The sequence below is a fragment of the Ranitomeya imitator genome, chromosome 4, assembly GCF_032444005.1.
Source record: "Ranitomeya imitator isolate aRanImi1 chromosome 4, aRanImi1.pri, whole genome shotgun sequence".
NCBI classification, from domain to species: Eukaryota; Metazoa; Chordata; class Amphibia; order Anura; family Dendrobatidae; genus Ranitomeya; species Ranitomeya imitator.
The window spans coordinates 449,080,645-449,101,908 of record NC_091285.1 but is presented as its reverse complement, the minus strand read 5'-3'; the positions used below and the strand labels follow the sequence as shown (position 1 = coordinate 449,101,908).

The 21,264-nt window shown below is 43.8% G+C and overlaps 1 protein-coding gene across 1 annotated transcript in view; it reads left to right on the top strand.

Annotated features, from left to right (window-relative positions):
• The window catches only part of ARID3B (AT-rich interaction domain 3B), an 83,631-nt gene that overhangs the window by 56,148 nt on the left and 6,219 nt on the right, over positions 1–21,264 (top strand). Inside the window, exons 4-8 of the mRNA XM_069765724.1 lie at positions 900–972; positions 9,358–9,541; positions 10,767–11,011; positions 14,519–14,776; positions 14,879–14,962. Coding sequence (XP_069621825.1) covers positions 900–972; positions 9,358–9,541; positions 10,767–11,011; positions 14,519–14,776; positions 14,879–14,962 — 844 coding nt within the window. The remainder of the gene's footprint in view (positions 1–899; positions 973–9,357; positions 9,542–10,766; positions 11,012–14,518; positions 14,777–14,878; positions 14,963–21,264) is intronic.

The following is a 21,264-nucleotide window of genomic DNA, read 5'->3' as shown; positions in this document are numbered from 1 at the left end:
ATGGCCGATCCTTCTGCTCTCCAGGAGATGAGCTTCGGCCAGAGGAGTCCAGCAGCAGCTTTCTGAGAGTAAACACTGTAGCACTCAATGAGCGGTCCCGTGGAAGGGGGAATCTGGTGAGATAGCTGTTGGCTAAATGAACAATTAGCTGACATTTATCTATCGTGTATGTCAAGTTTTCTTAAAGGGAATCAGTCACCCCAAAAATTGTATGAGTTAAGGCCACAGACATCAGGGGCTTATCTACAGCATTCTGTAATGCTGTAGATAAGCCCCCGATGTATCCTGAAAGGTAAGAAAAACAGGTTATATTATACTCACCCAGGGGCGGTCCAGGTCCTGTCCGATTGGCGTCTTAGTCCGGCGCCTCCCATCTTCATACGATGTCTTCCTGCTTCGGCTCCGGTTCAGGCGTGCTTTGTCTGCCCTGTTGAGGGGCAGGTGCCAGGAAAGGTCATAGAGGCCCGGCGCCTGCAAGAAGAGGACGCCTATCGGACCCGAAACGAACCGGGACAACCCCTGGGTGAGTATAATATAACCTGTTTTTCTTACCTTTCAGGATACATCGTGGGCATTGCAAAATGCTGTAGATAAGCCCCTGATGCCGGTGGCCTTAGCTCATATACTATTTTTGGGGTGACAGATTCCCTTTTAAAGGGGTTCTCTATTAGACAAATATGGCTTTGTTCTTCCAAAAACGACGCCACACCTGTCCAGTGAGGGGTTGTTAATAAGCATATTTTGTAATAAAGAAACAATACAACATTAGCCATTCCTTTTTTTTATTTCGACTTATCTTAATTTTTCTAGAAAGGTGACTTTTTATCAGTTTTAGCTGTTTAGTTTCTAATTTGGAGCGGTGTGTGAGACATTTGATGATTTATGCTTTTACCTTACAGCTTTATGAGCTTGACAGTGATCCTAAACGGAAAGAATTTCTCGATGATCTCTTTGTCTTCATGCAAAAGAAAGGTGAGCGAATAGCAGCTGCTGTCATTGTTTCCCCTTTTCTCTAAAGTGGTTTGATATTATTTTCCGCTATTTTTTTAATCATTTTTATGCAACCAGATGTTACTTCAAAGGCTCATTGCATTATGGAAAACTACATATAGCATTTTTGAACAGTGGGGAGGCCTTGTTTTTGGCTTTTTTTCTCCGCTCAGAATGCTGTAGGCACTAAGTTTATAACTCTTTCTATATGCTTCCTAAGTGTTAAGGTACCGTCACATTTAGCGACGCTCCAGCGATATAGACAACGATCCGACCTAAACTAGATCGCTGGAGTGTCGCAGTTTAGGTCGCTGTAGAGATGTCAAACACAGCAACTCCAGAACGATGCAGGAGCGATCCAGTGATGATCTTATCGTTCTCGCTGGTTGTTAGCTCTGTGAAGAAACATTGCAGGCATCGTTGCTTTTGCTGTCAAACATGACGATACACGCCGACCTGACGACCAAATAAAGTTCTGGACTTTCAGCTACGACCAGCGATGTCACAGCAGGATCCAGATCGCTGCTGCGTGTCAAACACAGATCGCTATCCAGAACGCTGCAACGTCACGGATCGTTGTCGTTCTTGTTGTAAAGTTGCTCAGTGTGAAGGTACCTTAACTGGAAAAATAAGATGTTAAACATTATTTTCAGACTCTTCTGGCAGCCGTTCAGCTGGGGAAAACCTAAGAATTAGGCATTTGAATTCACCATTATAGCACTAGGTTTGCACCATTGTCTAGCAGTGCTGGGGTCCTGGGTTCACCAAGGGCAACATTTGCATCGAATTTGTATCTTCTTTCTCCCATTGTTTGTCTGTTTCCTTCCACACACCAGACATGCTAGTAGAGAATTTAGATTGTGAGCCCAAATAGGGACAGTGATAAATTATGTCAGTAAAGCAGTGCAGTGCTGGCACTATGCAAGCTAGCATACAAATAAAAATTATCAGGGAAGTCGGGAGGCCTTCATACACATTAGATGATCAACCTGCTCTGCGGCGGATTAAAGCGGTGTTCACACGTTAAGGATTTTTCGTGTTTTTTCGCTATAAAGTTAAAAAATGCATACATATGCATCCCATCATTTATAATGCATTCCGCAATTTTTGTGCATATGTTGTGTTCCGCAAAAAAAAAAACGCATTGCGGTAAAAAACGCAGCATGTTCATTAATTTTGCGGATTTCCCACTATATTATTGCATTGGGAACCTCCGGAAAAATGCAAAAAATATGCGCAAAAAATGCATGCGGATTTCTGGCAGAAATGTACTGTTTTGTTCAGGAAATTTCTGCAAGGAATCCTGACGTGTGCACATAGCCTTAGACTCAAGGTGTGTTTTTTATTTAAATTGCAACAGTGCCCTTGGGAAAAAAAAAAGAAGATTCTTTAGTTTGCAATTGATAATATTAGTGTATGCTGCATTATATACATGTTTTTCTTTCTATCCTTCACAGAGCGATTGTATATTTGCTCATGTGAACTAGCTCAGTTTTTTCAATTGGGCCCCGTTCACGTATGCATGTTTTGGATCACAATGCACTGACTAGTTCTGGGTTTCTTGACCTGAACTTGACAACCTCATACACATATATGAAGCTACTAGATGGTGGCCCGATTCTAACGCATTGGGTATTCTAGAATATGTATTTATGTATATAGCAGCCACATAGTATATAGCACAGCCACGTAGTATATAGCACAGCCCACGTAACACAGGCAGCCATGTAACACAGGCAACCACGTAGTATATAACACTGCCCACGTAGTATGTAGCAGCCACGTAGTATATAACACTGCCCACGTAATATGTAGAGCATACATATTAGTCCTTACAAGTCAATTTGAACACATTCTCCAAACACATAGATACTTAAGTCCAGCTGGCAGGTCTCGTGTCTGGTGTTATTTGGTAATTATATTTTGATTTCTCTTCATTTCATCTTACCCATAGGGGTTTATTAGTGGTTGTTCACGTCATCGGTATGCTTTAGTGTCCAGGTTGATGCAGATAGCCATTTTGGTGCGCATTACAACAGCGGCATGGTTTGTTACCAGTACATGTAATTCCGTTATACACCCCTGTTGTTATGGGGTTTTAGTGATTGATGTTGCTGGGGTGGCGCCGCTTTGCACAAACTGTTGTTTTGTACATTTAGCAACAGTTCGTATTGAACACAATAGGACGTCTAGGCATGATTGCTTTATATATAGTTCTTATAATGGTTATTATTGGTGCATACAGAGCGCTTCCTATGCTAGAGTGATTTTCAGTATATAATTGCCCCTTATTATGAGCATTATGCTAGTCTTTAGACCACACATTATAAGAATGGTCATTTATAAGCAGCTTTAGGGTTATTTTCACCAGTACATGATACCTGCGTTTTTGTAGCTCGGAGGTACTTTTTATGTATTAACCTGTTCATATCAAGGTTGAGTATTTTATTCTGTGTATTTTCAATAAAAATTTGTGTTTTTGGAACTTTACATTCATGTGGTCTCCTTTATTCTTGGGAAGGACCCTAAGTATCCACGCAGTATGTAGCAGCCACGTAGTATATAACACTGCCCACGTAGTATGTAGCAGTGTGGGCACCATATCCCCGTTAAAAAAAAAAAAAAAAATGTTATATACTCACCCTCCGGCGGCCCCCGGATCCAGGCGAGGCGTTTAGCGAGTTCGTCACATAGGGTTAATAGCAGTGGTAACAGACTGCATTACACCACGTTATGCCGTGGTGTAACGCAGTCTAACGGACAGCTAAAACGCTATGTGGGTGGCGGGCGCTCAAGGGGGGGGTTCTGTATGGAGGGGGCACTGAGTGCAGGGGAGTAGGGAGCGGCCATTTCGCGGCCGGACTGTGCCTGTCGCTGATTGGTCGCGGCCAGCTGGCTGCGACCATTCAGCGACTTGGGATTTCCGTGACAGACAGAAAGACGGAGGTGCCCCTTAGACAATTATATAGTAGATTGCGTTCAGATCAGGAGATCCATGGGCAGTCCGTGCATCGTGGGCTGAGTGCAGACCCCAAAACACAGATGTGTTAAACTGGCTTTTCTGAGTATTCTGATTGGTTGCAGGCCTTTTGGCACATGGACCAAAAAACAATATTCTAAACTGGTCATTTCTCATTCCGGGCATTAACAATTGGCCTGTATAATGGGCTCCATGCACTAATGGTTCATTAATACAATGAACGATGCGATCAGAACTCAAAATTAGCGAACATTGTCAGACAAATGTTTGTACAAGACTAGAACCGTGAATGAAATGTTTGGATAGCGATGGTTACATCAAACATGGTGCACTGTGGTCTCACAGACAGATAATAGAATGTAAGTCCGCAAGGACAGGGTCCTCTCCCCTCTGTACCAGTCTGTCACTGTAAACCTGTTTACTGTAAACGATATCTATAACCCGGTATGTATCCCCTTTGTCATGTACAGCACCATGGAATTAATGGTGCTATATAAATTAATAATAGTAATAATTATCTGAAGTCTAGCTGTGCTCAACATTCAGGTCCCATCAGTGATACTAATTATTTCTATTACAAGAATTCATACAGTATTGTATAAAGAAAATGTCATTGAATTAAGGATATGATGATTAATTTCATGGTTTTATATGAACCGTAGCATTTGCAACAATGATGAATGATATGACACAAATATGTTCTCGCTCTAAGGTCGGGGTCACACTTGCGAGTGCAATGAGAGAAACTTACACGAGTCTCTCGCATCAATACCCGGCACTCGGGAACAGAGCGTTCAGCTGCATAGAAATACATAGTCACACACTCCGGTCCCGAGTGCCGGCGGCAGTGTCGGTAATTGATGCGAGAGACTCGTGTGAGTTTCTCTCATTGCACTCGCAAGTGTGACCCCAGCCTAATGCTCCAACTACTGCGGAACAATGGTCTCTGAACACTGTCTCCTAAAAGCTGAAAGCCGTACCCATTTAGGATTTCAAGTCTGAGAATGACCTCCATTAACATTATACAATTTTCGAAAAATGAATGAGAATTTTTTCACTTGCATAAATGATTTAATCAATGAGTGTTTGTGGACTGATCCTTCGGTCTCTCACCCATTCACATGGCACAATTACTGTGAACGAGGGGTCGTTACCATTAGAATTTGAAGGATTATCCACCAGTGTAGAAGGGCCTTAAGGTACCTTCACACATAACGATATTGTTAACGATATCGTTGCTATTTGTGACGTAGCAACGATATCGTTAATGAAATCGTTCTGTGTGACAGCGACCAACGATCAGGCCCCTGCTGGGAGATCGTTGGTCGCTGAATAAAGTCCAGAACTTTATTTCGTCGCTGGATCTCCCGCTGACATCGCTGGATCGGCGTGTGTGACACCGATCCAGCGATGTCTTCACTGGTAACCAGGGTAAACATCGGGTAACTAAGCGCAGGGCCGCGCTTAGTAACCCGATGTTTACCCTGGTTACCATGCTAAAAGTAAAAAAAAACAAACAGTACATACTTACCTACAGCAGTCTGTCCTCCAGCGCTGCGCTCTGCACTCCTCCTGTACTGTCTGTGAGCCGGAAAGCAGAGCGGTGACGTCACCACTCTGCTTTCCGGCTCACAGACAGTACAGGAGGAGAGCAGAGAAGCAGAGCGCAGCGCTGTAGGTAAGTATGTACTGTTTGTTTTTTTTTTACTTTTAGCATGGTAACCAGGGTAAACATCGGGTTACTAAGCGCGGCCCTGCGCTTAGTTACCCGATGTTTACCCTGGTTACCGGCATCGTTGGTCGCTGGAGAGCGGTCTGTGTGACAGCTCTCCAGCGACCAAACAGCGACGCTGCAGCGATCCGGATCGTTGTCGGTATCGCTGCAGCGTCGCTAAATGTGAAGGGGCCTTTACATATATGTCCCTGACTGCAGGGTATTTTATAAAGAACCAAACCACACCACTCGCTTTCCACCGCCGAGTCACTGCCACAGTTCCCGGTGTCTGGCATTGGCTGCAAAGGTGATGTCACGTTGACAGTGCTGAAGCCAATCCGTGACTGAGCGGTTCTGCCGTGTAGAAATAACGCGTCCTTCAGAGCCGCTGAGCGCACTGATTTTCTGCCACACTCGATGTTATGTCAGCTCCGCAGTAAATGCCAGACACGGAGAACAGCGGCTGGGAGATTTATTTTACGGACAGGGAACAACCCCTTTTACACACTAGGTCTAGATTACTTTGCCTGTTGTCTACCTGTCACTTGATAACACTTTCAGTATTTTCACTATATGACTTTTTGTGATATGCTTGTTGGTGTTCTGTAGACGGAGTTCATTGTCTGTAATGTGTTGCTTGATCTAATGCCAGTATATCATTTGCACGTTTGGAATGGTTGACTCTTGGCACCAAACACTGCAGCTTTCAGGATCTGTATCCCATTTTTAGTATTGGTTTATACCGTATAATGCTGAGTAATGAGCGGACTGTTCAGGCTGGTGCTTAACCAGTGTATCCCAAATTTTGTATAAGTTTTGAAACCGCAGAATTCACGCTGTCATTTTCTGTTTTTGTCTCCTTTGCACTGTGGTAACATGGTTGAACCTGTCTGATTTGGAAAAGGTTTTCCAAATATGGACTTTTCTTTTTTAGATGTTTATTGTCCTCTCATTTAGTTGGTTGCCCACTCAGCTACTACTGCTTCCCCCTCCCTCCTGAACAGATCTTGAAATCTGATAAGCCTTGAAGGACCTGTCACTATCATTTATTGAGGAAGCTGTTTGTGCATGGGGGAGGGGAAATGCCATATGAAGCCAGCAGGGTTTGGCAAGTTAAAGACAGGGGGTGGAATCTGTCATTTGGATGTGATTAATGAACCCATTAGCTCCTGTTGGGTGTGATATACATCTAAGCTTTGATTTCCTTCCCGGAAATTGAAAAAAGTATATTGTAAAACACTGAGTCAGTGCAATGATGTAGCTAGTGAAGTTCACCACATATACTAATCCTCTAGGTATTATTATACCATTATATGACCAACCGTAAAGTGTGGAGGAAGTCTGTACAAGAGCAGATCAGAACTCCGGGTGTTTGAACAAGATCTACAGAATTATTTATCCAGTTTGCATTTTATTCTAGGGCACATATCCTACATGACACTCACCCATTTTCAAGTTTGTTTGTTTGTTTTATGTAAGATGTCACCTAAGCATATTTGGGTCATTGGGAGATGAAATGTATGTTTTGGTGAGGTCTTTATTGCAATTAGAAAATATAATTTGCAATTAGAAAATATAATTTGCTATAATGAGGACCTATTTACACATCTATCTATCTATCTATCTATCTATCTCGCCGTCTTGAAGTGATTAGGATAGCTTCTCATTTGTTCACAGGCAATGTTTTGTATGCTTCTTTTTTCCCTCCATTTTTCAGGAGGCTAGCATATGATCTGTTTACAGTTTGTCTCGAAAAACGCAGCAAAAATGTTATGTTGCAGTATTTCATTATCTTCAGTGTGTAAATAAGCTGAAAGAATTGACACGCCGCATGTTTTTATAATTATCGCAGGGTTCAAATTGTCAGGGGAAAAAAAGCTGTGGGCATGAAATGTCTGAAATCTCATTTCTTATAGGCCATGTGCACTCATTGAGCATTTGGTGATTTTTTTTTTTTAACCTCCGTATTTGTAAGCCCAAACCAGGAGTGGGTGATAAATGCAGAAGTGGTGACGTGTTTCTATTATACTTTTCCACTCCTGGTTTTGGCTTGCATAACATGGCCTTACAGGTACTGTAAAATGAAGCATCTTTTCTGTCGTGGACAACGCTGACAAACATCTAGTGTGAACATACCCTAAGCCAGTATTGATTTATAGTCTCTGTCGGGCGCGGGTGGACATAGCATTGGTGCAACCTGTGCGACTGCACGGGCCCTAGAGGTCAGGGGGCCCATTTCTACCTGCAAAGAAGGTACAAATTTGCATTTTCAGGAGCTCTTGGGCTCCAAAGGGCCCATATGTTGTTTTTGCACAGGGGCCCTTTTCTGTCTGTGTCCTCCAGTGCTGTCGGGCATCTTTCTTTTACTTGACAGAGCAATAGAAACCTGATGGTAAAGGACTATATCTCACTGTATACAGAGCCAAAGGTGACCCCCCCATTTGGGGCAGGCTCTGGTTAGCCTGTTCTTTAAGGTCCTGGCCGTCTGTAGTATCTTTCCCAGACGTCACTTGTGTGTTTGTGTCACCCGGACGCACTCACTTTCTCACTTTCGTGCAGTAACAGCTTGTCAGGCATCGCGGTTTGGACAACCCTATTTTATTCACATTTGGAAAGTTGTCTTTTCCTGCCACTTCTAATCTTGTGGAGTTTTATCTTTTCAAAGGAAAGATCAGACTATTGTAAGTACAAGTGATTCCTGTCAGATATCACAAGGGATCCCATAATGGAGACAAGTAATGCCCTGTTTGTCTGATTGCTCTCGCAGGGATGAGAGCTAATGCAATCCTCTCACAGTCCATTTTATTTTTTGCCTATAGTTAAGTTGAGTAATGTATTAAATCATGTCTTCACGGCTTCCTATATCATGTCTAAATGGACGGTGTAGAGTACCAGGCTAGATATTCCTAGTGACGCCAACTCACAGCTGTGATTGTCACACAGGCTCCCCTCCCCCACAGGCCTCAGGTCTGGAAATAATGAGGGACAGAACAGACATGAGGGAGTCCATCAATCCCTCCCCCAGCCTTCCATCTTTACTGCAGGAATGACTTGCTACCACCTCAATGATTGATGACTGTCATAGGACACTCCCCATGATTAGTGTCACAGGGGTCACATGGGTCCATTACACAAGGGACTTCTGGGGACCTGGAGAATGTGATGGTTACAGATCGTAATAAAATGAAGCTGGAGTGATCTTTGTGACAGATGTCAGTATGCATATTTAAAGATGGAAATGCTCACAACAGACACGGGGGTTTAGCATCTGCTTTTCATGTACAAAGCTGGGACATTGGCTGCCATCTATTCACTAACACTATCGGGTGACTGACTCAGCAAGTCGCATTATCTAAGATGCCTCTTATTCTGAAAAACGTTGTGCCCGCAGCAATAGACATTTGTGTAGGATCGGCTAGGTGTCATAGGAAGAGATGGGCAGCGCCCCTGTGCCACCAGTCATTTCCTTATAATAGTCTGACACTTATCAAGTATAATCGACAAATATGAATTGTCTTTTTCTGGATAAAAAGGAAACTAAACACTGCTTTCCATGTTGGTGATACGTGGTGTAACGAATACGTTCAGCCTATAGCAGGTAAGTATTTAGTCGTTCTGCCCGTTGGACATTATTAAAAGCTGCTGTTTTCCTTTCCTCCTTTGATTGAACCAGGCACCCCTATCAGTCGAATTCCCATCATGGCCAAGCAGTTGCTGGACCTGTATATGCTGTACAAGCTTGTGACTGAGAAGGGAGGCCTTGTCGAAGTCATCAATAAGAAAATCTGGAGAGAGATCACCAAGGGACTGAACTTACCAACCTCCATTACCAGTGCGGCCTTCACCCTGCGTACACAGTGAGTACCATGGTAAAACTAGGGCGCAAATCGGATACATTACGTGTTTTTTACCATAAAAAACGTTATCAATATATTTCACTCCTTAACCACCGATTACATACATTTTCATCATGGGTCTCTAAGGAAAGTATGAATCCAGCTCTAGAGCTTGAGACTGCTTAATATCAGGCAGGTGCCAGCTGTATTACATAACCTTACAGCCAGAAGATGATCATGCTCACATTTTTTTCAGGCAGGCAAAAACTGAAGTTTTCAAGCTGAAATTACTCGTGGAAATGCTTTTTTTGTGTGGATCTTGAAGCTTTTTAACAATTGTTTGCGTTCACTACAAACTTTTTAATTATTTGGGAGCATTTTTTTAAGCTGTCTTTTAGTATATATTTTTTTAAAGCTATTGAACAATTAAAAAAAAAAAAAAAAAAAAAAAGATGTAGCAAAATGCTAAAAGAACCACCACCTTCTGGTAATTTTTTTTTCTCTAGCCATCCTATTTTCTAAATATATGCACAGTAAGTTATTTGTGGAAAAAAAAAAAGGAATATGGTCTTGAAGCATTTTCTGAGCGTCCACTCAAAAATGCCTGGGGGATAAAAAAGCGTGAACATGCTGTAGCTCCAAATCACTGCAGCACTTAAACTGCTGTGTTGTATGCCATTAGCATAGTCCTGGGAAGACGCGGTCTAGTGGGCAGGGCCTGAGTCAGTACACTGGTATATAGCGAGTCTGCGCCCACTAGACGGCTCCTGCCCGGTAGCATGCATATTGTGTACAGCACCGCCAGTCCCAGCTGAGAATCCAGCAAATCCCTGTAGCATACTGTGCATGCGCTGGTGGGGGGATTCATAAATCTGCACACAGTGACTGCAGACTTTTAACTTTAGACCGGACTACCCCTTTAATAACTTGGTTATCTCACATCGGTTTTGGGAGAGGGTGCTACTGCTAATCGGTCGCTTCTATAAATCGGAGTGGATTTTTGCTGTATCATTAAAAATTGGAAATGGCTTTCTTATTATTGACTGTGCAAAACTGTGCGCCCCCTGACCATAAATATTGAATTATTCAGTGGAATGTCACTGCGACTTTTAGGAAGCAAAATTGTCAATTATTTCTGTGCCTGTCCAGATGTCGATATCAGAAGTAATGTCCATATAAAATATGTGCACAGTGAGATGCAGAGGAGGGTTGTTCTTGACATGATGCATTCATTCTATTTTGTCAGATACATGAAGTACCTTTATCTCTATGAGTGTGAGAAGAAATCTCTCAGCTCTCCAGCAGAGTTGCAAGCTGCAATAGATGGGAACCGAAGAGAAGGCAGACGTCCCAGCTATGGCACTACCTCTTTTAGCTACTCCCCAACTCCAGCAGGACCCACTCCTCTCTTGGGAGCTCCGAAACTTCCTGTGCCCATGCTTGGCGTGCACCCAACATCACGCATGTCACCAGTTACTCCACTGAAGAAAGGTCAGTGCTGCCGTGAGATATACTCAGCAAACCCTGCCTCTGTTCTTTCATTCATTCTTGCATGGAGTGTTAAAAAGGTTCAATATCAACTCCTTTTTATCCCCCTTTTTTTTTCTTTCAAGTTACATCTAATTTTATGATTAATAGACTGTATATACCCTGACACAAAATGGATCGCCCAACTAAAAGGGATTTGTATGACATAATTTCTGTTGTAAATGCAGAGCTTTGAGGGGTTGTCCACTACTCATGATCAATAAAGCTAGGTTCCCATTGCGTTAATGGGAACGCGCTAACGGACAGCGTTGCACGGCGAAACTAACACCGTGCAACGCGTCCGTTAGCGCGCCCATTCACGGCAATGGGAACGCGCAGCACTAGCGCGTGCCATGTTCGGCACGCACTAGCGACGCGCCCGCGGTCCGTTCCCCACTCTCGCAGATCGGGGATCTGCGCGAGCGGGGACGTTACCACGACCCCGGGACGCGGCCCCGTTAAAAACATTGCATTAGCGCAATCCGCTAGCGCTATACGGATTGCACTAACGCAATGTGACCCTAGCCTAATGCATCAGAAACACTGATGTACAGCTTGGCTGTATCCTAAATTATCACAGATTACATGCTTTTTAGGGTTATGTTCACATTGGGGCATTTATACTGCGAACCCCTTGCGGCAAAATCCACATGTATAAATACCACTGCAGATATTGCTTTGAAAATAATGCTGTTAAGTGACATATGCTGTAATATTTGCAGCATAAATTGACATGTGCCTGTCGGTTTGCTCAATGAATAGTCTCTGCAGCATTGCATATGATTTCTTAACCCTCAAACTCTAAAGCTGTAAATTGCAATTGATTTTCCATCTGGAAAGCTGCTTAGTTGGAGCCCCTTAGAGCATACCCTTACAGTGAAATACCCAATAAATGTAATCAACTGTGAGTTTGTGTCCTTTGATCTTCCACACTATAATCTTGTTTATTTTGTGGTTGCGTCACAATTTTTACTCCATTGCCTCGTAGGCTGGTATAGTGAGGATCAATAGGGTAACATTTAGAATAAACAGTTCTGTCGTTTTTTGCTGTATTTGTGCTATACACATGGAGAAACTAAATGCACTTGACCTATTACCTAGTACATTATCCCAAAACCCCTTGACTTTTAGGTTAGTGATAGAAGCGATGATTAGCCTATAGACACATTAACATGTTTGTCTATCCAAAATCAGGATTTAAGCATTTTGATATTATTTTTTTTTTTTTTTTTTTTTTTTTCCGGAACCTGGCATCTGATTTGTGTTACCTGTACCATGAGCAGCATGAATCAGACAGTAGCTTCATTATTGCAGTTGTGGATATTTTATTCTGAAACGCTGTGGAGTGTCAGAGAAAATGTGTAGATAAGCCATGATTAGGTCCCCTGAAGCCTCACCCCACTCTTCTGAGTGGGTCTGTCCCTATGTGTGTGCACAGGGAGAGTCCTGTCTGACCAGGGTATTGAGGCAGGGACAAGCCGCAAGGGACCCACTATGACATAAAGGCCGCAATTCATCAAAGTTGCTACATCAGAAATCTGGGGTAAAACCTTCTGAAAGGTAGCCAAATATTTTGGCCTTTTTTCACTAGATTCGGCTAGCTAAAATGAGCGGAGCTAACGGGTGGGACAGGGTGCGGCAACGCCTACACGTCTCAGTCCTGACAATCCTTGGCGTACCTTAAGCCACAAATCTTATGTCTCTGACTGGAGTAAGATTTGTGGAAAGCCACGTGCCACTTTTAGGATGCACCTGATTCGTAAAAAGGCCTGCGCCTCTAAATAATTCTGTGGCGTCTTGGCTCTACAAAGCCCCCTCATCTAGACTTGTGTGAACAACGCCGATCTTGGCAAGTCAAGGCTATAGTCCCTGGTCGATGTTCTGAAGTGTTTTCTCTGAAACGATGCCACATAATGCAATAACGCAGCCATGGTCTGAATGATTCTGCCCATAGTTCAGACTAAAGTATGGCAGCATCTATCGGATTCCTATTAAGCCATTGTCCAGTCAGACTGTTAATAATAAGCAGAGGTAAATGTCAGAAAACTCCCGGTCTATTTTTAAAGTATCCAACATGAATCTGGAAATATAGGTCTAAACCCTCAGTCTGGCTTGTGAGGTGTTTTTTTTGTACGCTCCAGCTTTCGAGCTTAGTACATGATTGCTTTTTATCCTTTCCTTTAGTTCCCCCTACTGGTGATCAGGAGAACAGCATGACCAAATTCTCGTTGCCTTACATAATAGCAAAGAATATGAAGGATGAGTTGGATATGAGTTGGAACATGGCTCTAGGGAACCCTTATCATGCTTTATTCTTATCAAGCAAGTTCCCTATTTATTTTTAAACCTACTGTATCTGATTAGCTCATGTGCATTTTAGTTAGTTTTATTTAATACATACATTTGTATTAAAATATTTATATGCTATGGTGTGTACGTTCCTGTATATAAATATGTATTGTGGTATATTGATGTACTGCTTTACCTTATCTTTGGCTCCTATGAGGTGCATAATGTAATATCAGTAGGGATACATGAGACCTCCATGAGTATATAGAATAAGAAAACGGCTCACATTGAAACTGAATAAAAAAGTCTAAAGTTTCTGCCTCGGGGTCTCTGACATAATTTTTGAGCACGCCAAAGACACTGTTAGCACACATGCATGCCCGGATAACACTTTTGTCGAGCACTTTTGCTCATCACAACTCTTACCTTTTTGTTGCATTTTTAGCCCCATTCCTGCCCATACCATATTAATGGTCCAGCTCTGCCCTCTTCTGGTCAAACACTGAAAGCTTTCAGCACCTGTGTAGAGGAGACTGGAGCTGGGGAAATCAGTCATGTGGGTAAATCAGAAGTCCATTGCCATCTAGATGGATGCATTCGGGCCACCAGCCAGTGTTATATTGCTGGTATGCGGGCAGCAGAGGGGCTTCAAGTGGAACAAAAGTTTAGCAATCGAGGTTTTAGAAGTGTAGTGACTGCAGTTTACATCAGTAAGGAGAATGGGGAGGTGATGTTTCTTAGGTGCAATCAATGAATAATCAGTTTAGATCTTTTGAGGGAACTCAAATTCCCTACAATGAATTTCCTACAAGTCCCCCAGCTGTTATGGGTCTCTAATAGTAAATTGGTCTTCTTGCATGGGTGCTTTTGTGCCCTCTTGACTGCTGGATCTGGGTGCAGCTGCAACCTCTTCATCCACTAAGCCTACAGCAGGCCAAATTGAAAAATACTGTAAAAAAAAAAACCTGTGCTCTCTTCCTTGACCCCACTACTTCACTTCTGGTCTGTCACATCCAAGTGGTTTGTACAGGCAGTAGATGGTCTGCCCATCTCCATTCATTAGCTTTACTTCCACTGTATGGCAGTGATAATCTGTAAGTCATGGACCTACCTGTTTTTTAATTGCCTTTGGTTAACAGACTAAAGCCAAAATCTAACTGCTGTAACATTTATCCATTCTAGGTGATAGTCCTGTAAGCATTTTGCCAAACCGCATATCTATGGCCTCTGGGGCTTTGAGTATGCAGCAGACTCCTACAGGAGTGCGGACCTCTTCAGTGGAACTGCTGAAGGAGAGGCCGGAGTCTGGTGAGCCTCCAGAGAAGCGGGCATCTCGGCCCTCAGTAGAAGAACAGCAGAGGCTCATGCAGCAAGCATTTCAGCACAACTTGCTGAACATGGCCCGGCAGATACCAATGAAACTAAAGATCAATGGGAAGGGTGAGTAGACTTTTCTGATAATGCCTGCTATTGGAGCCTAGGTACTTGTGAAGCTATTAAACTTGTGAAATGTTGAAGTAATGCTCAGTCATTTCCCAGCAGCACAGGATCGGCAGGACACTTCACTCAACCTGGGCACTGGCAGCATCAACATGTCCATTGAAATAAATGGCACAATGTACACAGGTGAGTTGGAGCATATTTAGACATGGTCAGGTCAAATATTCCCAGTTAGTAATTTGTAGCATCAACATTTGCAGATACCAACCCCCTCTTCACCCCCCACAAAATAATTTTTTTAAATATTAAAAATAACATTTTTACTAAACCTTTTTTGTCATTAAAAAAATATCACAAAAATGGCAGAGCAGCTCAGACAAATAAATCAGCAACTTTTAGACTTTCAGCTTGCATTGCGTCATTGCATTTTAACAAGAATGGCATAAGCCAACCTTAAAATTTATTTACTCGACTGTTTTTTCCATCCATGTGCACATGAGCGATTTTCCATACACACCATGTGTGACCCTCGCAACGGTCGTGTGAGTACACCCTTAAGATGTTTCCGTAAGCATACGTTATATCCTAGAAGGGGGGGGCACGGGAGTGGACAGGCAGTAACACAGAGCATGTATTTTAATGGCAAGCATATAATATTACATTTCCCCTACAGCCGTGTACAGCTGCCTGCGGTTTGTCCCAGTGATAACAATGGATTGTCGTGGGCATCTAAAACCAGACTCATTCTGATGAGCTGTGCACTGGGCCACCATCTCTAAGAAAAAGGGTTAATGATGAGACTTCCCCTCCTTTTTAAAGGGCACCTGTCACGTGAAAAAAACGCTATTAACATGCAGATATATCCGATCTATCAAAATAGAAAATAAATTAATCTGATCTGAAAACGATGTAATGAAAAAAAAAAAAAAATCTATAGAAATTTTTTCTCTATTTGCCTTCCACGACAGCCCAGGAGGTTGTCTCCATATCCTAATGGGGACAGGAAGCACAAGAGGTTAAAAGCCCCTCCCACCTCCCATTAACCAGTGTCTTTCCTGTTCCCCATGGGGCATGGAGAGGTTCCTGGTACGCTGCGTGGCCGGCTCTGGCAGTGGTACCTTAATCTTGTGCCGGGCAGTGGTGGTCGGGCCCCGGACTTCCTCCTCTGTTTCTGCTCCCGTCTCCTCCAGATTCTGGGACCGCATTCCTGGTCCTCCTGCGTCCCCTTGCGGGGGTAAAGTGGACCAGCGATCCCCTGCCGGAGGCCTCCCTGAGCTCTCCGGCGTCTCCCCCTCCTGTGCGCGCTGTTCGGCGACCTGGAAGTCACATGGTGCTTCGGCGCTTCACTTCCGGGTCGGCGCTCCTGTACAGGAGCGTTACTACGTCCGGGATTCTGGACCTCCGAACAGTGTGTGAGGCACGCTGCATCCTCGCACGCCTGCCTGGGACTGTGGAGGGGGAGGGGACGGCTAATTACCAGGCGCTGTGGCAGCGTTTATTTCCTATATAAATCTGCAGAAGACTTCTCAGGTAAGCCTGCTCAGCATGGAGAATACGTGTTGCCCTGCAGCTGCAGAGCCCAGCGCTCCCCAAGCCCCAGTAAGTGTGGCAGGAACGGGTCCCATTTAAGGGTGGGTCTTAGTATACCTTCTCATACTGCTCCCTCTCTTGTTTTAGGGAGACAAGCCTGTCCATAAATCCACCATTAAACGGAAATGCGCTACATGTAATGAAAAATTGCCCTTAAAATGGGAGAAAAAATTGTGCCAACCCTGTACGGACAAAATAATCCGGGCTGAACATCCTTCACTAATTGAAGAGATACGTTCCTTGGTTAGACAGGAGGTTCAAACCTCTTTAGCCACGTTTGCCCCTCCCCCGCCGCCACCACCACCCTCACCTGGTCCATCGCTTCCCAAGAAAAGAAAGATCCAGGAATATTCTGACTCAGAATCTGATGGCTCTTATGCGTCATCCTCAGTTAAATGGGAAGATGTCTTACCTCATAAAACTTCTGAAATCAGAAAATACCTTTTTTCTTCTGAACATATTGAAGAATTGGTGTCCGCAGTGCGGAATACTATGGGGCTAAAAGAGTAACCCGTTCCTCAGACTATACAGGATGTTATTTGGCATACAATACCAATAAAACAGATTGGCTTTCCCGTACATAAGAGTATCATTGATATGATCAATAATAATAATAATAATAATCTTTATTTTTATATAGCGCTAACATATTCCGCAGCGCTTTACATTTTTTGCACACATTATCATCACTGTCCCCGATGGGGCTCACAATCTAAATTCCCTATCAGTATGTCTTTGGAATGTGGGAGGAAACCGGAGTGCCCGGAGGAAACCCACGCAAACACGGAGAGAACATACAAACTCTTTGCAGATGTTGTCCTTGGTGGGGTTCGAACCCAGGACTCCAGCTCTGCAAGGCTGCAGTGCTAACCACTGCGCCACCGTGCCGCCAATAATGAGTAGGAACTTCCAGAGAAAAGGCTAACCACCCCGTCAGACTTTAAACACATGTAGAGGAACTGCGGAGACACCATCACGTGTTTCTCAACACAGGCAGTGAATAGCCAGGCCTTTCCCCGGGAAGGAACAACCAAGGGAAGGGCAGCATCCAATAAAGGAAAACCACCTATGCCAAGCATGGTATCCATCCACAGACAGCTGTTTCGGGGTTTTTGCCCCTCATCAGTGTGGAGTAGGAAACTGGCTATCAGGAGCAGTGCCTAGTAGAAAGTCTATAAAGGCACGGATGATTGACCTCGTGGAGACCAAAACATCCAACACCGCGGAGACACCATCACGTGTTTCTCAACGCAGTGATCCAGAACACTGCCCCCAAATATGCAAATGCATGTAGAGGAGCTGCGGAGACACCATCACGTGTTTCTCAACGCAGGCAGTGAATAGCCAGGCCTTTCCCCGGGAAGGAACAACCAACCAACTTCAAAAATAAAATTGTGCTCCATCCCCTTTAAAGGAGACTATGTTTTCGGACCTTCATTAGATGATATGCTGGAAAAAGCCACGGACAGGAAAAAGACTCTTCCTGAACAGAGACCTCCCAGAAAGCGTTTTTTTTCGGCCCTCCCAGTCTCAGCCCTCCCACGCTAAGGGCAAAGGGAAAACTGGTAGATGGAGTTATGCCAAGGGGAAACCCAAAAATATCCTTATTCCCCAGCAGCCACAGCAAGAAAAGCAATGACTCCGATCCGGTAGGGGGGAGGCTTTCGAACTTTGTTCACAGTTGGCGGAATATCTCCAACAGCCCTTGGGCCTTAAGTGTTATCCAGCAGGGTCTTTTTATAGAGTTCGAAGCCCCCCTCCCAGGATCCTAAGAGTCACCTCCCCGTCATCTTAGGAGACTCAAAAATTGATGTCAGGATTACAAGACCTGATGACCTCGAGAGCAATTTCTATGGTCCCAGTAAACGAACAGGGAAAGGGGCATTATTCCCGTATATTCATGGTAAAAAAGCCCTCCGGACAAGCCCGGATTATAATAATCTAAAGGCTCTCAATCAATACATCACCTACCGCAAATTCAAAATGGAGTCAGTAAAATCAGCCATCCCTCTGATAGCTCCTCATTCGTATGTGGCAACAATAGATCTCAAGGATGCCTATTTTCATACCCCGATACATCCTTGTCACAGATAGTATCTGAGATTTGCGGTTCAGTTGAATCACAAGATTCTACATTTTCAGTAGAATGTTCTTCCCTTCGGGATCTCCTCAGCCCCAAGGGTTTTCTCCAGAGTCCTGGCGGAAGCCGTATTTCGTATCAGGAACCAAGATGTCGCCATAGTACCTTACCTGGACGACCTTCTAATCACTGGTCCTTCCGCCGAAATTTTCAGAGGGTTTCCAGAACTCTGAACATTCTACAACTCTTGGGTTGGGTAACCAATCTAAAGAAGTCTCATCTTTTGTCATCAAAAATGATAAAGTTTTTGGGGGTCCTTTTGAACTCGGAAAACCAAAAATCTTTCTTACCAGAAGATCACCGGAAGAACTTGATATCCAAAGTTCTAGACTTCAAAAAACAAAGGTCCCCTACTCTGCGGACAGCGATGTCTCTTCTAGGATCTATGACTGCCTGCATACAGTCACTCCAGTGGGCTCAAGCCCATTCCAGAGTTCTGCAGGCGCACATTCTGGAAAACTGGAATGCCAATCCAAACTTCCTAAACAGAAGAGTCTACACTCCAGGGAGGGTAAAAGCCTCCTTAACCTGGTGGGTGATCCAAACAAACCTTCTCAAAGGTGTGGACTGAATACAAACTCTACTGGTGACAGTAACAACAGATGCCAGTCGAAGAGGCTGGGGTACTGTTGAATCGCAATTCCCATTCCAGGGACACTGGAATCAGAAAGAAAGCTCCAATTTTTCCAACCTCAGAGAATTTATGGCGGTGGAGAAGGCCCTTCTAGCTGCAAACAGTCTAATCGTAGGTCAACATGTCAGAGTGTACTCGGACCATATAACGACTGTAGCGCATCTCAAACACCAAGGGAGTCCGAAGTTCAACTACCTGAGAGTTGTATCAAGCAGAATTTTTTGCTGGGCATAAAAACATCTCTCATTATCAGCAATACACCTCAAGGGGTTGGTAAATGTTCAAGTAGATCTCCTAAGTCGTCACGACTTACAACCAGGAGAATGGAGCCTGAAGACAGACGTTTTCAGGATGCTGATGAGCAGATGGGGCCTTCCCGACATAGATCTGTTAGCTTCAAGTTGGAATGCACAGGTAGACTTGCTTCTCTCTAGACCCCAGAGACAAATCTCAGAGAGTGGACGCTTTTGCCCATACATGGAGGTTCCAGTTAGCGTATGTATTTCCTCCAATACCATTGCTTGCAAAGACCCTCCGGAAGATCCGAGACGATCAGGTCCCGACTATCCTGGTAGCTCCAGCATGGCCGAAGAGGAGCTGGTACCATCTCATCATGGAATTACAAGTAGATGGTCCAGTCTTTCTACAAACATCAGACGATCTTCTACTTCAGGGTCCCTTTCATCATCCGAACCCCCAAAAATTCAACCTGGCAGCCTGTCTACTGAAGCCCAGGTGCTAAGAGCTAAAGGACTCCCGGAATCCGTGATCTCCACTTTGCAAAAATCCAGGAAACCTGTCACTAATGCTATATATAGCAAAATTTGGAAAAGGTTCTACTCGTGGTGTCACCCTTGTAATCCTGACCCCTTCCACCCTAATATCTCTCAAATATTAGACTTTTTACAAAAAGGGCTGGAATTGGGGTTAAAGCAGAGTACATTGAAGGTTCAAGTATCAGCCTTGAGTTCTGTCTTCGACCAAAACCTTGCAGGTCATCATTGGATAAAAAGGTTTATGGTCTCAGCATCAAGACATCATCCAAAACAACCAATCTTTGTACCATCATGGGACTTAAACCTAGTCCTAAAAGGTCTTACGGCTCCTCCATTTGAGCCATTATCTTCTTGTTCCTCTCAGCTCCTATCCTGCAAAGCAGCCTTCTTAGTTGCCATATCTACTGCGAGATGAGTGGGGGAAATACAAGCCCTTTCAATCAGGTAACTTTATCTCAGCATAAGAGACAAATCCATTGTGTTCCGACCTGATCCATGTTTTCTTCCAAAGGTGGTGTCAGAGTTTCACCGATCACAGGACATAGTCCTCCCATCGTTCTGTCACAATCCTACAAATCCGGAAGAACATAGATTCCATACTTTGGATGTACGTCGCATAGTCTTATACTATTTAGAACAAACTAAATCTTTCAGAAATGACCAAAATCTCTTCGTTCATTTATCTGGCCGAAACAAAGGCAAAAAAGTAGCAAAGAATACCATTGCCAACTGGATAAAAAAGGCCATAACTGAAGCGTATTTAGCTCAGAATGTCGCGGTACCTGCAGGCCTAAAGGCTCATTTCACCAGATCTACTTCCGTCTCCTGGGCTGAAAGGGTTGGTGCATCCACGGAGCAGATTTACAGGGCTGCAACATGGTCTCCTCTACACACCTTTACTAAACATTATAGAGATCTAGTCTAGTCTCCAAGCTGTGGTCCCTCCCTAAATACAGAATTGGTTGGCATTCCTCCTGGGCTGTCGCGGAAGGCAACTGGAGAAAATAGAATTAGACCTACCGTTAATTCGGTTTCTAGGAGCCTTCCACGACAGCATTAATTCCCCCCTGACATTCTTGGATATTTTTCTGAGAACCTAAAAGGTAACCGGTGCTATGGTATCAGTCGTAAGTCACTGGTTAGTGGGAGGGGCTTTTAAACTCTTGTGCTTCCTGTCCCCCATTAGGATATGGAAACAACCTCCTGGGCTGTCGTGGAAGGCTCCTAGAAACCGAATTATCGGTAGGTCTAATTCTATTTTTTTGCCTGCCGTAACATTGCAATAAGAGTTTAACAAAATATCGTATTTTATCCAAAATGGTATCCGTAAAAAAAAAAAAAACCACAT